Raw genomic sequence first — 19011 nt, forward strand, 5'->3', positions numbered from 1 at the left:
AATGAGTCGTAGAAAATAAGTTTCTTTATAAAATTGCATTACTTGGCTTGGCTTTCAGGCAAAAATAAAACTTTACAGAAGGAAAACATCTAACATTCCCAAAATATATAGGAATAAGAACAAATCTGCTCAAGAAGTAGAACATAACATATCCAATGTATATTAAATATTGTGTACTTTGCTTTCTGTACCTTCCTAGTCTTCACATAGTACAAAAGAAATAATTGCCCAGGGATTACCTAAAAGCCATATGTGCTAGCTAGAAAATTATCTAGATATTGTTGGTATGCACTAACACTGTCTTTAACTTTATGATGGCATTATACTGGATAGTTACCTCTTAATAAAAGTAAATGTCTGTTGATTCTCTGATGCTAACCTTTCTCATGCTAAATTATTTATGTACCCATTTTAATATGTATTTTGCATCTGACAGGACAACTCTCCTTAGGACCTTTTTACTGACCCACCTGTCATTATGTTGAGATAAACAATGTCACCTTTCTAGTGCACAATGAATTACAAAGAAGTTGCAAAGTACACCATCCATCATGCTGGCACTAAGTAGGTTTTCAAAGTAGATCTCAGATATCACAAATGCTGTGTAGAGTGTTACCAGAAAACACAAATTGGAAGCCTATACAAAATGGCCATATGATGAATGGACATGACAGCTCTTCAAAGAAAAGGGCCACTCCTCTTCTACAAATAACCTTGTCAAAAGCAGAAGTTACGGGGAGCTTTGCTGGCAGTCAGAACAGAATAATTTAAGAACTTGTTAATGGCTCTGCCTGATAGCAGTTCATGCAAACAGAATGTACTGGAATCAAAAAGGGAAGTTTCCTACATCATCAGCAACAAACACTCAAGCCTGATTCAAGTTAGGGGATGGATGGAAGAGACAGAAAAAATCATCACTACCATATTCAGTATACTATGGGAGTTGTAATAATATCTCTCTTGAAAATGTGTTATAAAATATATGCAAGTGTTCTCTATGCACATGCAATAGTCACCTAGAAACTACTTTGCTTTTGAAATCATACAGTTTTGAGTTTTAAAAATAGGTATCAGTGGTAAATGCTTTCTTCATATATTTAAATTATTATGTGCTCAGTGTAATAGATTTACATTATTAATGCAATTATTAAAATAGTTATTGTCAATGAGTTCACCTAATTTGCATGATTAAATTTTCAAATTGTATTCTTCAATTACAAGATATTTGTTTTATCCATAATTGCATTTTAGTTCCTTTAGTAATCCTTTTTGGTTAGGCCTATTGTTTGAAAGAAGGAATATAGTTCTACATTCACACTCAACTTCTGTTTGTTTTTCTTTTTTGGGGGGGGAGGATGGGATTCGTACTGAGGTTTAAACTCAGGGCCTCATGAGCCATGCCCAAAGTCTTTTGATTTTTTTAGTTTGTTTTTCAAGTACAGTCTTATTTTTACCTGTGCTGATCCTCCTACCTCTACCTCTCAAGTAGCTGGGACTACAGACATAAGACTCTATGCCTAGCTTCCTAATTTCTCTCTTTTAAAGTCCTTTTTAATTCTACTTTATTAAAAACAGCAATTTTAGTACATTTACAAATGGTGGGATGGTACCAAATAAGCACTGATAACTACATATATGTGTGTAATCCCATAAATATTCAATAGACTTTGGCTCTTTAAAATACAAAACAAAGGAATATTTTAAACATTTATAACTGACAAGACAAATACATAGAAAACTCTAAGAAATATGGATTCAAATCTATAGAATTTTTTCAATCTCATGCTAATTCTGTCAAATGGGCCAATAGATTATTAGAGAGGCTTATGCCAAGGGAATAGGCCAGAAATTATATTTTCATGGCTTTTCTACATCACCTTATCAAGGAATAGTCAGTGTTTGCCAGGAGAAACTGAAAAGCAAGTAGACAGGGATAATTCCAAAGACCTACTAAAACTCCTGCTAGTTTTTCTGTTTTGGACATGCTTTTGTTTAAGGAGAAAACTATCCTGTTGAACTTGAGCCAATTAGAATAAAGAGGGGGTTGGAAATGTCTGAGGCTTATGTGAGTGCAGAAAATCTGTGGGGTAACTTTCAAAATTGTGGCTTAAGTCCACAGGTGAACCAAGAAAAGGGTGCTGGCTGTGTTCTGTTTTAATTTATGTAAATACAGATGTGTTTCCATTATTGCCTACTGGAAATAGTACAGATTAATAAAATTGAATTATGAGTTCTGCAGTAGAAATACAGTAGACATTTAACATTAACTTAAATTCTAATTATATGCAATTGTGCTGAAAATTAGAGTACAATACAACCCAGAAAAGAAACAACACTGAAACTCCAGCGTAACTTCATCTCACTCTTCAGACCCCCCAAAAAGAAAAACATACATGTTAGAAACAAACTTTTCTGTTCTATTATTTTGAGTGTTTCTGCAGCGGAGCTTTAAATGATTTCAATATCCTATATTTTAATCATAGTAAATAAATTTTTCAAAAATTTGTACCATAAACAACAGTCAGAATCATAACATTTCATCTATATTAAATGAGACAATCTATAGTTTTATTAACAAGAAACTAAGTATTGTCTTAAAATTACACGTCTACATTCAGAGAGTAAACTTGCCTATAAAAAGGAAATGTGATAATTATATGTTGTATCTTTTTTTAAATTTTTCTTTTATTCATATGTGCATACAATGTTTGAGTCATTTCTCCCCCCTTCCCCCACCCCCTCCTTCACCCCTCCCTCCCCCTCACCCTCTCGCTACTGGGCAGAAACTATTTTCCCCTTATCGCTAATTTTGTTCAAGAGAGAGTAGAAGCAATAATAGGAAGGAACAAGAGTTTTTGCTAGTTGAGATGAGGATAGCTATACAGGAAGTTGACTCACATTAATTTCCTGTGCATGTGTGTTACCTTCTAAGTTAATTCTTCTTGATCTAACCTTTTCTCTAGTTCCTGGTCCCCTTCTCCTATTGGCCTCAGTTGCTTTTAAGGTATCTGCTTTAGTTTCTCTGCCTTGAGGGCAACAAATGCTATCCAAATTTTTAGGTGTCTTACCTATCTTCATACCTCCCTTGTGTGCTCTCACTTTATCATGTGATCAAAGTCCAATCCCCTTGTTGTGTTTGCCCTTGATCTAATGTCTGCATATGAGGGAAAACATAAGATTTTTGATGTTTTAGGCCAGGCTAACTTCACTCAGAATGATGTTCTCCAATTCCATCCATTTACCAGCGAATGATAACATTTCATTCTTCTTCATGGCTGTATAAAATTCCATTGTGTATAGATACCACATTTTCTTAATCCATTCATCAGTAGTGGGGCATCTTGGCTGTTTCCATAACTTGGCTATTGTGAATAGTGCTGCAATAAACATGGGTGTGCAGGTGCCTCTGGAGTAACCTGTGTCACAGTCTTTTGGGTATATCCCCAAGAGTGGTATTGCTGGATCATATGGTAGATCAATGTTTAGCTTTTTAAGTAGCCTCCAAATTTTTTTCCAGAGTGGTTGTACGACTTTACATTCCCACCAGCAGTGTAAGAGGACTCCTTTTTCCCGCATCCTCGCCAACACCTGTTGTTAGTGGTGTTGCTAATGATGGCTAGTCTAACAAATGTGATTTTTGGCCATTTGAATTTCTTCTTTTGAGAAAGTTCTGTTTAGTTCACTTGCCCATTTCTTTATTGGTTCATTAATTTTGGGAGAGTTTAGTTTTTGTAAGTTCCCTATATATTCTGGTTATCAGTCCTTTGTCTGATGTGTATCTGGCAAATATTTTCTCCCACTCTGTGGGTCGTCTCTTCAGCTTAGAGACCATTTCTTTTATTGAGCAGAAGCTTTTTAGTTTTATGAAGTCCCATTTATCTATGCTATCTCTTAGTTGCTGTGCTGCTGGGGTTCCACTGAGAAAGTTCTTGTCTATACCTATTAATTCCAGAGTATTTCCTACTCTTTCCTGTACCAACTTTAGAGTTAAGGGTCTGATATTAAGATCCTTGATCCATTTTCAGTTAATATTAGTATAGGGTGATTGTCGTATCTAACTTGCATATTGTCCTTACTACAGAATATGCTTCCTCTTCCAAGATTCACATTTATTAGCTAATTTAATTCTGACTAAGGCTGTAGGAAGTTGGATCTATTATTATCCCCATTACAATGAAAAGAAAACTCACCATTGGATTTCTAAGTCAAAGGAGGTAGCTGTAGAGCTTAGATTTCAAACTAATCCATGTGGTTCTGAAAGCCTTGCTCTTAACCAGAATGCCAAACAAACAAATAAACAAACAACTTTGCACCAAACCCTGCTAACCCAGAAAAGGTGGAGAAATAAGACAAACCTGGCTCCCTGTCACATGTGTTTTCCATCAGAAAACAGAAGTGCTGTAATTCAAATCTTAAATGTGTGAATAATCACATCAATTTTCCACCTCATTTCTTATGTGCATACACAATCTCAAAACAATCATTTCCGTTTCCATTCTTTACATAGCAATGTATTAAAATTTGCCTCTTCAAAGCCCTTAATGATCCTCACTTGCACTGTATGGACTGAGGAAAATGTGAATTACTTAATCACACATTCAACACCTTGGAATTAAATTTTTCTAACATGTTTTCACTTTCAAAATACAGCAAGAAAGGGGTCAGAGAATCCAAATCTTCCTTGCCTTTCCTGGCACCTCCACATTGAGAGCATTTAATGGTTACTTTTGTACCTTGCATCTTGCCAGTTAGTTCAATTTAGATGAAAGCTGTTGTTTTCTAATTCCATTTCACTGTAAATGACAGAAACAAATGGTCATATTACCTCGAGGGTTCCTTTGGCAGAGTAGGCAGCATAGGAGTACAGCAGATCTTGGCTACTATCTTTTCTGGCTTCTTCATGGCAAGGCTGGCCATTAGGATAAAAGCATTGGCTGCTGCTGCTCAGAGTCACAGTGCTGGGGGAAGGACCTGGCAGATTCAGCAGCACAGAGTAATTTACAAACTCTACATCTTCTAGGCCCAAAGATGTCCAGTGAGTCTTAATCTTCTTTGAAATTTCCATGTCATCATCACTTTTATAGAGTTGCACCAAGTTTCTGAAATAAATTTTAAAAGCACACTGTTAAAAACAGAAAAATCTTTATTCTTTGGAGTCATGACTGCTCACTATGTGAGAAATTATTAATAGATGTTATGGGATATTGAGAGATGAATGTGACAAGGTTCTACTGCAAGAAATTTACAGTGTGTAGAGGTGAGGGGCTGGCATAGAAATTACAATAAATCAAAGCAGGAAGAATAATTTCTTAAAGGAAGAAGTAATAAAGCACCATGGGACTGTGGAGAAGAGCGATTAATGCCAATCCTTTCTTTATTAGTTCTGGTCCTTCCATCAACGCCCACATAAGCCATCTAAAACTCAGTTCTAAAACTAGGTGCCATGCCAGTTAAGATAGCTCTGTATTGTGGTTAACATGACTCCACATAAAAGTTTTGATTAATGTACACCTATTGCCATTTAAAATAATAGGTCACCTTAAATACAATTTCCATGCCAAACTGCTTCATGCTATGAACAAAATAATATTAAATAAAATCAGCATATAAAGGTGGAACCAAAACTCCAATTGCCAAGCAAATACGTAATCAATGTTTATTTTGTGCATTCTATAATTTGTATTATTCTTATTCCTATTCCATAGTCCTCAGTGACACTAATTTTATTTATGATACCTTGGAAACTAAATACAATCTACTTATCTATCTATCTATCATCTATCATCTGTCTATCCCCTATCTAATACATTATGTAGAATCACACATGGGAATTTAATAAAATAATTTGACCCAGATAAAGTTTTTTTTTTTCTTTTCACTTATGACTGGAATGGGAACAACTTGATGTGGACAGGAATACTTCTTATGGGAATTTTATTGCTACCAAGGTTATTACTTATTTTAATATTATTGTCATTTTTTGCCCATCACATCTTTCCTATACATACTTATTTCTTTCAGTACCATGCTTACTCAAAAACCCCAAAACAGAATTCATATGGAAAAGGAATGAGAAGTACATACAATAGTGTAGGAACACATTAATGGAGACAAAAAGTGGTTCTGTTGACACAGCATGGTAACAGGCCTACATAAGAAGATACATCAGAGACAGGTATTATATTTTCTCTTATATGTGGAACTTAGGTGGGGGTAGAGGGAGGAAGGACATGAATGCAAAAGGGGGATGACTAGGGATGTGTAAAGATAAAAAGAAGAAAGGGTAATAAATAATCCAATAATAAATAAATGGGAAAATAAGTTGAACAGTTCTCAAAATAAGTAAAAATAAAGAAATGTTCAACAACCTTAGCCATAAAGGAAATCCAAATCAAAATGACATTGTGATTCCATCTCATCCCAGTCAAACAGACATCATCAAGGAAATACACAACAAATGCTGATAAGGTTGCAGTAAAAAAGGAACCCTTATACACTGTTGGGAATGTAAATTAATGCAAACACTATGGAAATAAGTATGGAAGCACATCAAAACACTAGCAATGGAACAATTATATGATCCTGTTATACCACTCCTGGACATATGAATCTATCTGGGCTCCTAAATCAAATCCATTAGTCTTTTGGAGCCATCATTATAATATGTTTTTTTCCATTATTATTATATTATATTATGTAAATATCAATAATGGCAAGTTGCCACACTTGTTCTTCTACAACAACATCTTAACTCTTTTCTCTTCCATATTAACATTTTGATGTCAATTGTGCTTAGAATTACTATGATCAATTTGGGAAGATAGGCTATCCTTATATGAAATAATATTAATTCCTTAATAGTTCTGTTGTTATCTAAATGTTTGCAAGCCCCAAAGTTACATGTTGAAAGCCTAAAAACCAAAGTGTTGCATTCAAGAGGATGATATCTTTGGAAGGTAATGAAATCATGAGTGGATAAGATTTGCACCCCTACAGAGGAGCCCAGAAGGATGGTTTCTACTTTATATATAGCATATAAAGACACACTAGAGGACCAGATGGGCATGGTGACCCATTACTGTAATCCTAGCACTTGAAAGGCTGAGGCAGGAGGATGAAGTAGGAGGTGAGTCTGAGTTATAATGTCAGATCCTGTCTCCAAAAAAAAAAAAAAAAACGCACAATGACAGATCTAAGAGTTACCAACTGTAAGGAAGCAGACTCTCACCAGATGCCACAGTCACTTTGATCTTGGAATGTGAGGGATAAATTTCTGTTTATAAATTGCCCAATTTAGGGTATTTTGTTATATCAGTCTGAGTATTCAATTATCAAATACATGGTGAATATTAACATAAAAATATGACCTAAAATATTTTTCTGCTATTTTTGCTACAGAGGAATAGTATTCAGTTGTTCTACAAAGTAATTCTGCTAAACTCTTAATAATTATATTTTCTTTTTTGTTTTCTATGTAAAAATTATTTTATGAGCAAATAATAAAAGTTTTCTCATCATTTATAGATTATATTTTAAGTTTTTTCATTACTATACAGGCTATGACCTTCAGAAAACATTTTCTGAAATATTTAACAAGATGTGTTAGTGGATATTCACGTTATGTTATAAATATCAGGATTAAAATGTTCCTCCCAGTCTTTCAATGAGATGTTCTTCAAATGAGCATTGAATTTTATCAGAAATCCTGATGCATTTTAAAACAATTATTTGGTCCTTTTCTTTAATGTGATAGATTGCAGTCATAGATTTTAAAAGCTAAATCAAACTTGCATTTCTTAGGTATACACTGCATAGTGGGAGCACATAATAATTTTAGATACTTTGTGATTTATTTTGTAATCCTTTTGTTTATGATCTTCACATCTTAATTTAAAAGTAAAGTTGGTATGTAATGTTTTTTTAGGAATCATTTCTATCTAATGTTGGCTTGAAATTATACAAACCTCATAAAATGAAGTAGGGAATTTTCTCTTTTGATCTGCTGTCTGCAACAGATTGAATATGGTTAGAATTTTTGAGAGAGAAATCATGCTTAAACTAGAAACTGTCTACTCTTAATATTCCTATTAGAGGACAAGTCTGAGCTGGTAAATCGGTGTCCTTACACTATACACTATTGAGATGTTTTATTTCTTTTTTGAGTCACAGTTCTTTCACAGTTCTCTGTACCACCTATCAATCCTCAAATTTCTAGGTTTCTGGTTTCAACTTGTCAAAATACACTTTCCCATGTGTTAATTTTTACTATTTTGTCAGTTCAAGACATCAGTCTTTTAAAGTTGGTGTATGGTCATAAATGCTGTAACTATATAGCTTGAGAATATGTATTTCAAAATACTATTCCAAACAGAAGTGCACTATCTTCACCCTTAACTTCTGAGTAAGACATGATTCTTTTCAAATGTTGACTACTCTTTCTACTACATCCAAGGGCAGCAGTCTGGAGAAGCAGTTAAAATTATGGCTTAAGACACTCTTCACAGATTTGTAGAAACTTGTTGAAAATTGATCAGTGTGCCATTATTAGGCACATTATCTCACCTTTTTTGGAGATTAGATCATTCAAATCTCTTATACTATGATTGCTGACTGGACTCAAATAAGTATAAGAATATCTTGATAGCAAGCTAAAGAATAAAAGTATATCAATACAAAACATGCATTCTCAAAGTTGATGACAAAGATTTTAGATTTACATGACTGTAGAAATACTGGTCTTTAGAATGATGGAAGAAACTATTTCTTACTAAATACTGTCTAACCTTCCAAACATCAATCATAAGTTAGCATCTGTTCAAGTTTTTCTTCCTAAGATATTTTTCAAAGTGTGCTACCTTTTAAAATTGTATTTTAAAAAATTTTTAAATTTATTTTATATTTATCTTGTTTAAAAATTCATTTAAAGATGAGTGTGGTGGCTCAGGTCTATAATTCCTGCTACCTGTGAGGCTGAGATCAAGATGCCAGATTAGGCAAAAAGTTCACAAGGCCTGACTTCAACCAATGGTTGGATGTATTGGCAGGTACCAAAATAAGTAAAATAAGAGGACTGCTGTCCAGGCTAGTTGGGCTATGAAGCAAAACCCTACCTTAAAAACAACTAACACAAAAAAGGAGTGTGGGTGTGGCTCAAGTGGTAGAGTGCATACCTTCCATATAGGAGACCCTCAGTTCAACTCCCAGTATTCAAAAGAAAAACAAAAATCATTTAAAGAGGCCACATGAGTTCTTTGTTCTGAAATTATTGATATGAATGGTTTTGTTAAAGGATTCTGTTTGCCAATCATTTAAAATCACTTAGAATATTAAAATAGTTAGATTGGATTTAGAATTTCCATACCTTTTAAAACTCTTTCCCACCACAGCAAGTGTTTTGAGATTTATGGTAAATAATTCTGCTATTACTAGGCATTTTGCTATATTAAATGAAAATTTTTATTAAAAAATTAACTTCCATGTAAACTTAATCTATGAATTTCAGAGAAAGCTACAAAAATAAGGTGTCACTCCAAATCAAAAGGCAATTGTTTGAAAGTTTTACCCTTCCTTAATTTTTAAAACAAGAGTTTACATGGGGCAGTCATTCTGGCAGGTAGAATAATGAACTGTCATGCCTGAGACTTGGATTTGGAAGGAACTTTGGCATTAATGTTCCGTTGGCCAATGGAGTTTGGAAATGGAAGGAGTTTGGCTTTGTTAGGAAAAAAATCTGTTTGCATCAGTGTTCAACACCTGCTACTGGATGAGCCACAGAACAACATTGATGTCAGAATTGGAGGACATGATGCATGTAGTATTTCTAGTTTCAGGGTGAGTGCCAAGACTAAACTACAAATGAATGGGCAAAGAAAACATGTAAGGAAAGACACTAGAATTACACAGGGGGAAAAGATCAGCATATTAATAATACCCACTGAGATTTTCTTATGTGTATACACAAAAACATAGGCATGCATTCATTTTTTTAACCAATTAATATTTCTTGTATATTAAAAAGTCAAACATTTCTTTATGATTGTTATTTAACTTGGTATCAGGCCTAGTAAAATTTTATTAATTGTGTTATACTTGTGTGAGGAATTTAATGATGAAAGCATGAACTGACTTTTTATGTCTTAATTTTGCTTTGAAAATGTTAAGATTAAAACACAGCACAACTGTAACACACATAATAGCAAGGAAAGGCAACATCTGATGACATCTCTCTACCTCTAGATACTAATGGATGCCAAATGCAACCAAGAGTCCTTGTTCAACTACTTCTCAGTTTCTAAGCTAACATATGCTAAGTGTAAATTGTATGTCAAATATCTATTCCATGGAATCAAAATATAGTCCTTAATCATCACACCAAAACCATCCAATAGCTAAAATTTTACATATAAAGAATTTGAAGATCAGATAATGCAATCAATATGTAACATGCCTTAGGTAAAATAAGTCTAAATTCAGCTACATTATATTACAAGAAGCAGATAGTTTCCCAATCTTAGATAACTTCTAAAAGGCAATCAAGGGGGGCAGGGTGGAGAAATGACCCAAACATTGTATGCACATGTAAATAAATAAACAAACAAACAAACAAAAAGGCAATCAACATGTTGAGTGGTAGGAATATATCAGGACAAAATAATAAAAAGGTAAGGGGTTCTAGCTTACTTATGAAGTGCTTGCCTAGCATGAGGTCCTGACTTCAATTCTAGTGCTGAACAAAAAAAAGTTACATGGTATGAGCTCTTTGAGATGAAATGTTTATGCTCTTGAGAAAAAGGAGACTTAGAGAAATTAATATATTATTTGAAGAGTAAAAGGAATCAAATTTCAGCATCCGAGAGCCACCTGAACAATAAAGAAGAAAACTGAGTATCCACATTGCCTTTTAAAATATACAGAAGTAGATTACATGCAAGTGTTTTTAATATCTGCACCCCTTACATTGTACATAGCTTTCTTCATTGAAAGCAATAGAAGGCATGCCAATGGGCTTGGTTGATGTACAATAAAAATGGTTTAATTCATTTGACATTTATGTCAAACTTAAGCTCTTGATAAACAAGCTTGATTTAAGAAAACAGTGAAGACTGCAGCTCATGGTGCTTCACACCTGCAATCCCAGCTACAGGAGGCATGATAAGGAGGATCACAGTCTGAGGCCAGACCCAGACAAAAGTGCAAGCCCTTACTTAAAAAAAAAAAGCTAAAATAAAAGGACTGTGAAAGTGGTGCAAGTGGTAGTGCACTTGCATAGCAAGCATGAAGCCCCTGAGTTCAAATCCCAGTACAACCCCTCCACAAAAGAAAGAAGAGTACACAGAATCAAAATAAAATGTCAACATATCTATTACTACTTATGGAAAAAAAATCTCATTGTTATAAATTTACATCTTTCACCCTTCCACAAACTTGTACAGGAGATAATTTCATCTCTGGTTAACATTGGGCATATATTTGGATTGCAAGTAAAAGATACAATAAAGTATCAGATGATGAAGCAAGAAACATGTCTGAATAAGACACAGGTTATAGAAGGCACAGAGAATAATAAGATTTTTACAGAATGTACCAGTCCTGCACAAGAGTATTACATTATTATATTTACACAGAATAGTGTCTCTCTCTCTCTCTCTCTCTCTCTCTCTCTCTCTCTCTCTCTCTCTCTCTCTCTCTTTCCTCCTCTCTCTCTTATTCTCTCTCTTTTCCAGGGATCATATTTGTCAATAGTCACTTTTCAGATAAATCATTTTAACTTATCTAAAATAAATCTAAAAGCAGAGCTACAGAAAGGATAAATTGATCAATTAATTCAATCAGTAAAACATTACAAATCATCAATTTCATTTGTTTGGTTCTCTGATACAATGACATAAACTCGGATGGTATAAAAACCTAGAGAATTTTGATTAACTGAACCACAATTCCAATAAATCTAAAGATCAGTGAATATATTACTGAAGAAATAACTGGGAGAAACATATGCCATTTTATTAAGGTTATAACAGAGGGGCTGGTGGAATGGCTTAAGTGGTAAGAGCTCCTGCTTAGCAAGCATGAGGCCCTCAGTCCAAATATTATACATGTATGTAAATGCAAAATGATAACTGTTGAAAATATTCCAAGAATAGAGGAAGGGGAGTGATAAAGGAGAATGGTGGAGGGGGTGAATTCAAGTATGATATATTTGATACACTGTAAGAACTTTCATAGATGCCACAACATACCCCCATCTAGCACAATAAAAGTATTTTTTAAAAGATTATAACAAAATGACTGACCTCTATCCCACTATAGAATACTATATCTATCCCACTATAGAATTTTTTAAGGTACCTTAACATTATCATAATTTTCTTTTTTTAGTCATAAACACAAAGATTACTAATATATTTTACTATTTTTTTAAAAAATGAGTTCTATCAAAGCAAATTGTGTCTTACACCTTTTAATAAATCTCAAAACTTCTACTGTAGGAGATTCCAAGATGGCAGCTAGAGGGAGGAAGCAGGAAGCGTGGCTCCTATAGTGAAATCTTGGAGAGACACTGGAGACACTCCTTGCAGGCAAAACTACCGAAAAGAGGCAAAACTTTGACCCTTCCACACTTCCAGCCAGTGCAGAGCATCTCCACTTCACATTAAACAAAGAAATCAGGAAGAACCCCGGGCCACCAGTCGCCCATGCCCAAACAGCTTAGGAAGACATGAACAAGGTGAGCTTAGTGGTACCGTGGTACTCTCACAGACAACCCTGGGCCAGAGCAACATAGCCCCCTGGACAGACCGACCTCCACCCCGGGGAAAAAAAGAGAAACTGAGTAATAAGCAATAAGAACAATAAAGACACATGGGAAAGAGGGTGGGGCACACTGAGTGCCAAAGATTGGGGAAAGGGAATCCTTCCTGGGACTGTACATAAACAAGCCGGGCGGGCCAGAGAAGCTCCGGTAGGAGCAAGGGAGTGTGCCCAGCAACCAGGAGTGGGAAAGCTTGTGACAGTGGCAGAGGAAGGAAAACTCCACAGGAGAGGAGGGAAGACCCACTTCCCACGTGAGCTGTAAACAAACATGGCGGCTGGCAGGAAAAGCAGCACCGTCCAGTAATTTATGAGCGGGAAAGCTTGTAAAAGTGGCAGTGGGAGGAAAACTCCACAGGAGAGGGGGGAAGACCCACTTCCTACAGGACCTGTAAACAAACACACAGGCCTGAGAAAGTGGGTGCAGTGTCACCTCCCCCAGTGTGCTTGGAAAGGGGAAAGCTTATAGCAGAGGCTCGCGCACAGGAGAACTCTGAGTAAACAAAGCCTACAGGGCCAGGTGAGTGCTAAGCTCACCCCAGAGATCTGCATAAATAACGCCTCCATCAACAGCAGGCTGACAGCAGTGGGCAGTCAAGCCACAGCTGCAGATACCATTCACTAAACTGTCTCCAGACTCTTTTTTTTTTTTTTCGCTCTCCCTACCTTTGATAAGAAAGCAACTGAACTACACCTGCATGCTGAAAAACTTACTGAAACTGTATTGCATTTGAACTTGGGACATTTTGTGGGTTTTTTTTATTTTTTGTTTTTTATTTATTTATTTTTTTGTGTGCAGTTTTGTTCTACTTTATGCATCCCCTTTGATGAGAACTACAGAACATCTCAGGCACCATCTCCAGGATTGGAGACTGGGACAGATACCAAAATTATTAAGAATGAAACTCCATTCCATTTGAACTTGGAGGCTTTTTTTTTTCAATTTTTCATTTTGTTTTATTTTATTTATATATATATTTCTTTCTATTTATATTCTTATCTTTATTCTTTTTATTTTTTATTTTCAATCCTCTCTGTGTCTCTCTAAGGCCTGTTCAGCTTACTGTCAATTAGTACACTAATGCTCCCTGTTTATACCTTTGAAACTTTGCTTGATTACTTGTTTTGTTTTTTCCTACCTGTCTGTTTGTTTTTCCCTTTTCTTTATCTTCTTGCTTTCCATCTCCTCTCACCCTTCCATTCTAAATATTACCATTGTTATTATTACAAGCTAGAAAATACTTAATTGTTCACAGTACAGGGACAGTAACAACACCAAGGACAATGATGGGAAGACAGAAAAAAAAGGGAAACCAGTTTCCCCACAGCAAAAAATTAGTACAGGAACCAGAGGGGAAGGAAGAAAACAGATACTCAGATCCAGACTCCAACAAAATGAAGATAAACTATGCCAAAGAACCCAATGAAGCCCACAAGAATAATTTAAATGAAGACATACTACAGGTACTCAATGAGAATTTTATAGAGATGATACTGGATATGGTCAACCAAAATGTACAGGAGACATGCAAGAAATTCCAAGACAACAAAAATAGAGAATTTGAGAAAGCAAAGAAGAAATAAAGGAAACCATAGAAGCACTGTATAAACACCAAGGTAAAACAGAGAACATGATGAATAAACAGATAAATGAACTCAGGACAAAAATAGACAACATTAAAGAGGAAACCACCTAAGATATGGAAAATCTCAGAAAAAAGAACGAAACAGAACTGCAAAACAAAACAGAAGGGCAATCCAGCAAATAGAAAAAACAGAAGACAGAATCTCAGAACTTGAAGATGAAATGGTAATTAAAGGAAAAACCAAAGAACTATTAATTAAACAACTCAAGACCTGTGAAAAGAAAATGCAAGAACTCACTGACTCCATCAAAAGACCAAACTTGAGAATCATGGGCATCGAAGAAGAAGAAGAGGTGCAAGCGAAGGGAATGCGTAATATATTCAACAAAATAATAACAGAAAATTTCCCAAATCTAGAGAAAGATATTCCCATACAGATGCAAGAGGCTTCCAGGACACCAAACAGACCAGATCAAAATAGAAATACCCCACGACATACCATCATTAAAATAACAAGTTCAGAAACTAGGGAAAGAATATTGAAGGCTGTAAGAGAGAAAAAACAAGTAACATACAAAGGTAAATCCATCAAAATCACAGCAGACTTCTCAACAGAAACATTAAAAGCAAGAAGAGCGTGCGGTGAGATCTTCTGGGCACTGAATGAAAATAACTTCAACCCCAGGATACTCTACCCAGCAAAACTATCATTCAAAATAGATGGACCAATAAAAGTCTTCCATGATAAGCAGAAACTAAAACAATATGTGACCACAAAGCCACCACTACAAAAGATTCTGCAAGGGATTCTGCACACAGAAAGTGAAACCCAACTTAACCATGAAAAGATTCTGCAAGGGATTCTGCACACAGAAAGTGAAACCCAACTTAACCATGAAAAGACAGGCAGCACCAAACCACAGGAAAAGAAAAAGCAAGAAAGTAGGTACACACAATCAAACATTCAAACAACTAAGACAACTAAATGACAGGATTCACCACATACCTATCAGTACTAACACTTAATGTTAATGCACTTAATTCACCCATCAAAAGGCAACGCTTGGCGAAATGGATTAAAAAGGAAGATCCAACAATTTGTTGCTTACATGAAACCTATCTCACTGACAGAAATAAGCATAGGCCTTGCATGAAAGGCTGGAAGAAGATTTACCAAGCCAATGGCCCCCGAAAACAAGCAGGAGTAGCAATACTTATCTCTGACAAAGTAGACTTCAAACCTAATTTGATCAAATGAGATAAAGAAGGACATTCCATACTAATAAAAGGAGAAATAGACCAAAAGGAAATAATAATCATCAACCTGTATGCACCCAATGTCAATGCACCAATTTCATCAAACATACCCTGAAAGACATAAAAGCATATATTAACGCCAACACAGTGGTTGTGGGAGACTTTAATACCCCATTATCATCAATAGATAGGTCATCCAAACAAAAAATCAATAAAGAAATCCAAGATCTAAAATATACAATAGATCAAATGGAACTACTTGATGTCTACAGAACATTTCATCCAACTTCTACACAATACACATTCCTCTCAGCAGCCCATGGAACCTTCTCCAAAATAGATCATATCCTAAGGCACAATGCAAGCCTCAGCAAATAAAAGAAAATAGAAATTATACCATGCATACTATCTGATCACAATGCAGTAAAAGTAGAACTCAACAACAAAAGTAAAGACAAAAAACATCCAAACAGCTGGACTAAATAACTCACTACTTAATGAACAATGGATCATCAATGAAATGGAAGAGGAAATTAAAAAGTTCCTGGAAGTCAATGAAAATGAAAACACAACCTACCGGAACCTATGGGACACAGCTAAGGCAGTCCTGAGAGGAAAGTTTATAGCCATTAGTGCATATATTAAAAAGACTGAAAGATCCCAAATCAATGACCTAATGATACATATCAAACTCCTAGAAAAACAAGAACAAGCAAATCCCAATACAAATAGAAGGAGAGAAATAATAAAAATAAGAGCTGAAATCAATGAAATAGAAACCAAAAAAAAAAACATACAAAGAATTATTGAAATAAAAAGTTGTTTCTTTTAAAAAATGAACAAGATTGACAGACCCCTGGCAAACCTGACTAAAATGAGGAGAGAAAAAACCCAAATTAGTAGAATCAGGAATGCAAAAGGAGAGATAACAACAAACACTATGGAAGTCCAGGAAATCATCAGAGACTACTTTGAGAACCTATATTCAAATAAATATGAAAATCTTAAAGAAATGGACAGATTTCTAGATACATCTGATCATCCAAAACTGAACCAAGAAGACATTAATCACCTGAATAGATCTGTAACACAAAATGAAATTGAAGTAGCAATCAAGAGTCTCCCCAAAAAGAAAAGTCCAGGACCTGATGGATTCTCTGCTGAATTCTATCAGACTTTTAAAGAAGAACTGATACCAACCCTCCTTAAACTGCCACGAAATAGAAAGGGAAGGAAAATTGCCAAACACATTTTATGAAGCCAGTATTACACTTATCCCAAAACCAGGCAAAGACACATCCAAAAAAGGAGAACTATAGGCCAATCTCCTTAATGAACATTGATGCAAAAATCTCAGTAAAATAATGGCAAACCAAAATCAACAACACATCAAAAGGATTATTCACCACGACCAAGTAGGTAGGCTTCATCCCAGGGATGCAGGGGTGGTTCTACATACGAAAATCAATAAACACAATAAACCACATTAACAGAAGCAAAGACAAAAACCACTTGATCATCTCAATAGATGCAGAAAAAGCCTTTGATAAGATCTAACACCATTTCATGATAAAAGCTCTAAGAAAACTAGGAATAGAAGGAAAGTACCTCAACATTACAAAAGCTATATATGACAAACCTACAGCCAGCACTATACTTAACAGAGAAAAACTGAAACCGTTCCCTCTAAAATCAGGAACCAGACAAGGATGCCCACTATCTCCACTACTATTCAACATAGTACTGGAATTCCTAGCCAGAGCAATTAGGCAAGAAGAAGGAATAAAAGGAATACAAACAGATAAAGAAACTGTCAAAATATCCCTATTTGCAGACGACATGATCCTATACCTTAAAGACCCAAAAAACTCTACTCAGAAGCTTCTAGTCATCATCAATAGATATAGCAAGGTAGCAGGATATAAAAATCAACATAGAAAAATCATTAGCATTTCTATACACTAACAATGAGCAAACTGAAAAAGAATGTATGAAAACAATTCCATTTACAATAGCCTCAAAGAAATCAAATACCTAGGTGTAGACCTACCAAAAGATGTGAATGACCTCTATAAGGAAAACTATAAACTTCTGAAAAAAGAGATTGAGGAAGACTATAGAAAGTGGAGAGATCTTCCATGCTCATGGATTGGTAGACTCAACATAGTAAAAATGTCTAGACTCCCAAAAGTAATCTACACGTTTAGCGCAATTCCCATCAAAATTCCAATGACATTCATTAAAGAGATTGAAAAATCTACCGTTAAGATTATATGGAAACACAAGAGGCCACGAATAGCTAAGGCAATACTCAGTCCAAACAACAATGCAGGAGGTATCACAATACCTGACTTCAAACAATATTACAAAGCAATAACGATAAAAACAGCATGGTACTGGCACAAAAACAGACATGAAGACCAGTGGTACAGAATAGAGGACCCAGAATGAAGCCAAACTATAACCAACTTGTCTTTGACAAAGGAGCTAAAAATATACGATGGAGAAGTAGCAGCCGCTTCAACAAAAACTGCTGGGAAAACTGGTTAGCAGTCTGCAAAAAACTGAAACTAGATCCGTGTATATCACCCTATACCAAGATTAACTCAAAATGGATCAAGTATCTTAATATCAGACCCCAAACTCTAAAGTTGATACAGGAAAGAGTAGGAACTACTCTGGAGTTAGTAGGTATAGGTAAGAACTTTCTCAACGAAACCCCAGCCGCACAGCAACTAAGAGACAGCATAGATAAATGGGACCTCATAAAACTAAAAAGCTTTTGTTCATCAAAAGAAATGGTCTCTAAACTGCAAAGAACACCCACAGAGTGGGAGAAAATATTTGCCAGCTATACATCAGACAAAGGACTGATAACCAGAATATATAAGGAACTTAAAAAACTAAATTCTCCCAAAACTAATGAACCAATAAAGAAATGGGCAAGTGAACTAAACTGAACTTTCTCAAAAGTGGAAATTCAAATGGCCAAAGAAGGCATGGAAAAATGCTCACCATCTCTAGCAATAAAGGAAATGCAAATTAAAACCACACTAAGATTCCACCTCACCCCTGTTAGAATAGCCATCATTAGCAACACCACGAACAGGTGTTGGCGAGGATGCGGGGGAAAAAGGAACCCTCTTACACTGTTGGTGGGAATTTAACTAGTACAACCACTCTGGAAAAAAATTTGGAGGCTATTCAAAAAGCTAAACATTGATCTACCATTTGATCCAGCAATACCACTCTTGGGGATATACCCAAAAGAATGTGACACAGGTTACTCTAGAGGCACCTGCACACCCATGTTTGTTGCAGCACTATTCACAATAGCCAAGTGATGGAAATAGCCAAG

At 35.3% G+C, this 19011-nt stretch overlaps 1 protein-coding gene across 1 annotated transcript in view; it reads right to left on the reverse strand.

Moving 5' to 3' along the window:
* Nucleotides 1–19011, reverse strand: part of Naaladl2 (N-acetylated alpha-linked acidic dipeptidase like 2) — an 807008-nt gene that overhangs the window by 626169 nt on the left and 161828 nt on the right. Inside the window, exon 3 of the mRNA XM_074073742.1 lies at nt 4826–5099. Within this exon, the coding sequence (XP_073929843.1) occupies nt 4826–5099 (274 nt within the window). The remainder of the gene's footprint in view (nt 1–4825; nt 5100–19011) is intronic.

The sequence above is a fragment of the Castor canadensis genome, chromosome 5 (genome assembly GCF_047511655.1).
Source record: "Castor canadensis chromosome 5, mCasCan1.hap1v2, whole genome shotgun sequence".
In the NCBI taxonomy this organism is placed as follows: domain Eukaryota; kingdom Metazoa; phylum Chordata; class Mammalia; order Rodentia; family Castoridae; genus Castor; species Castor canadensis.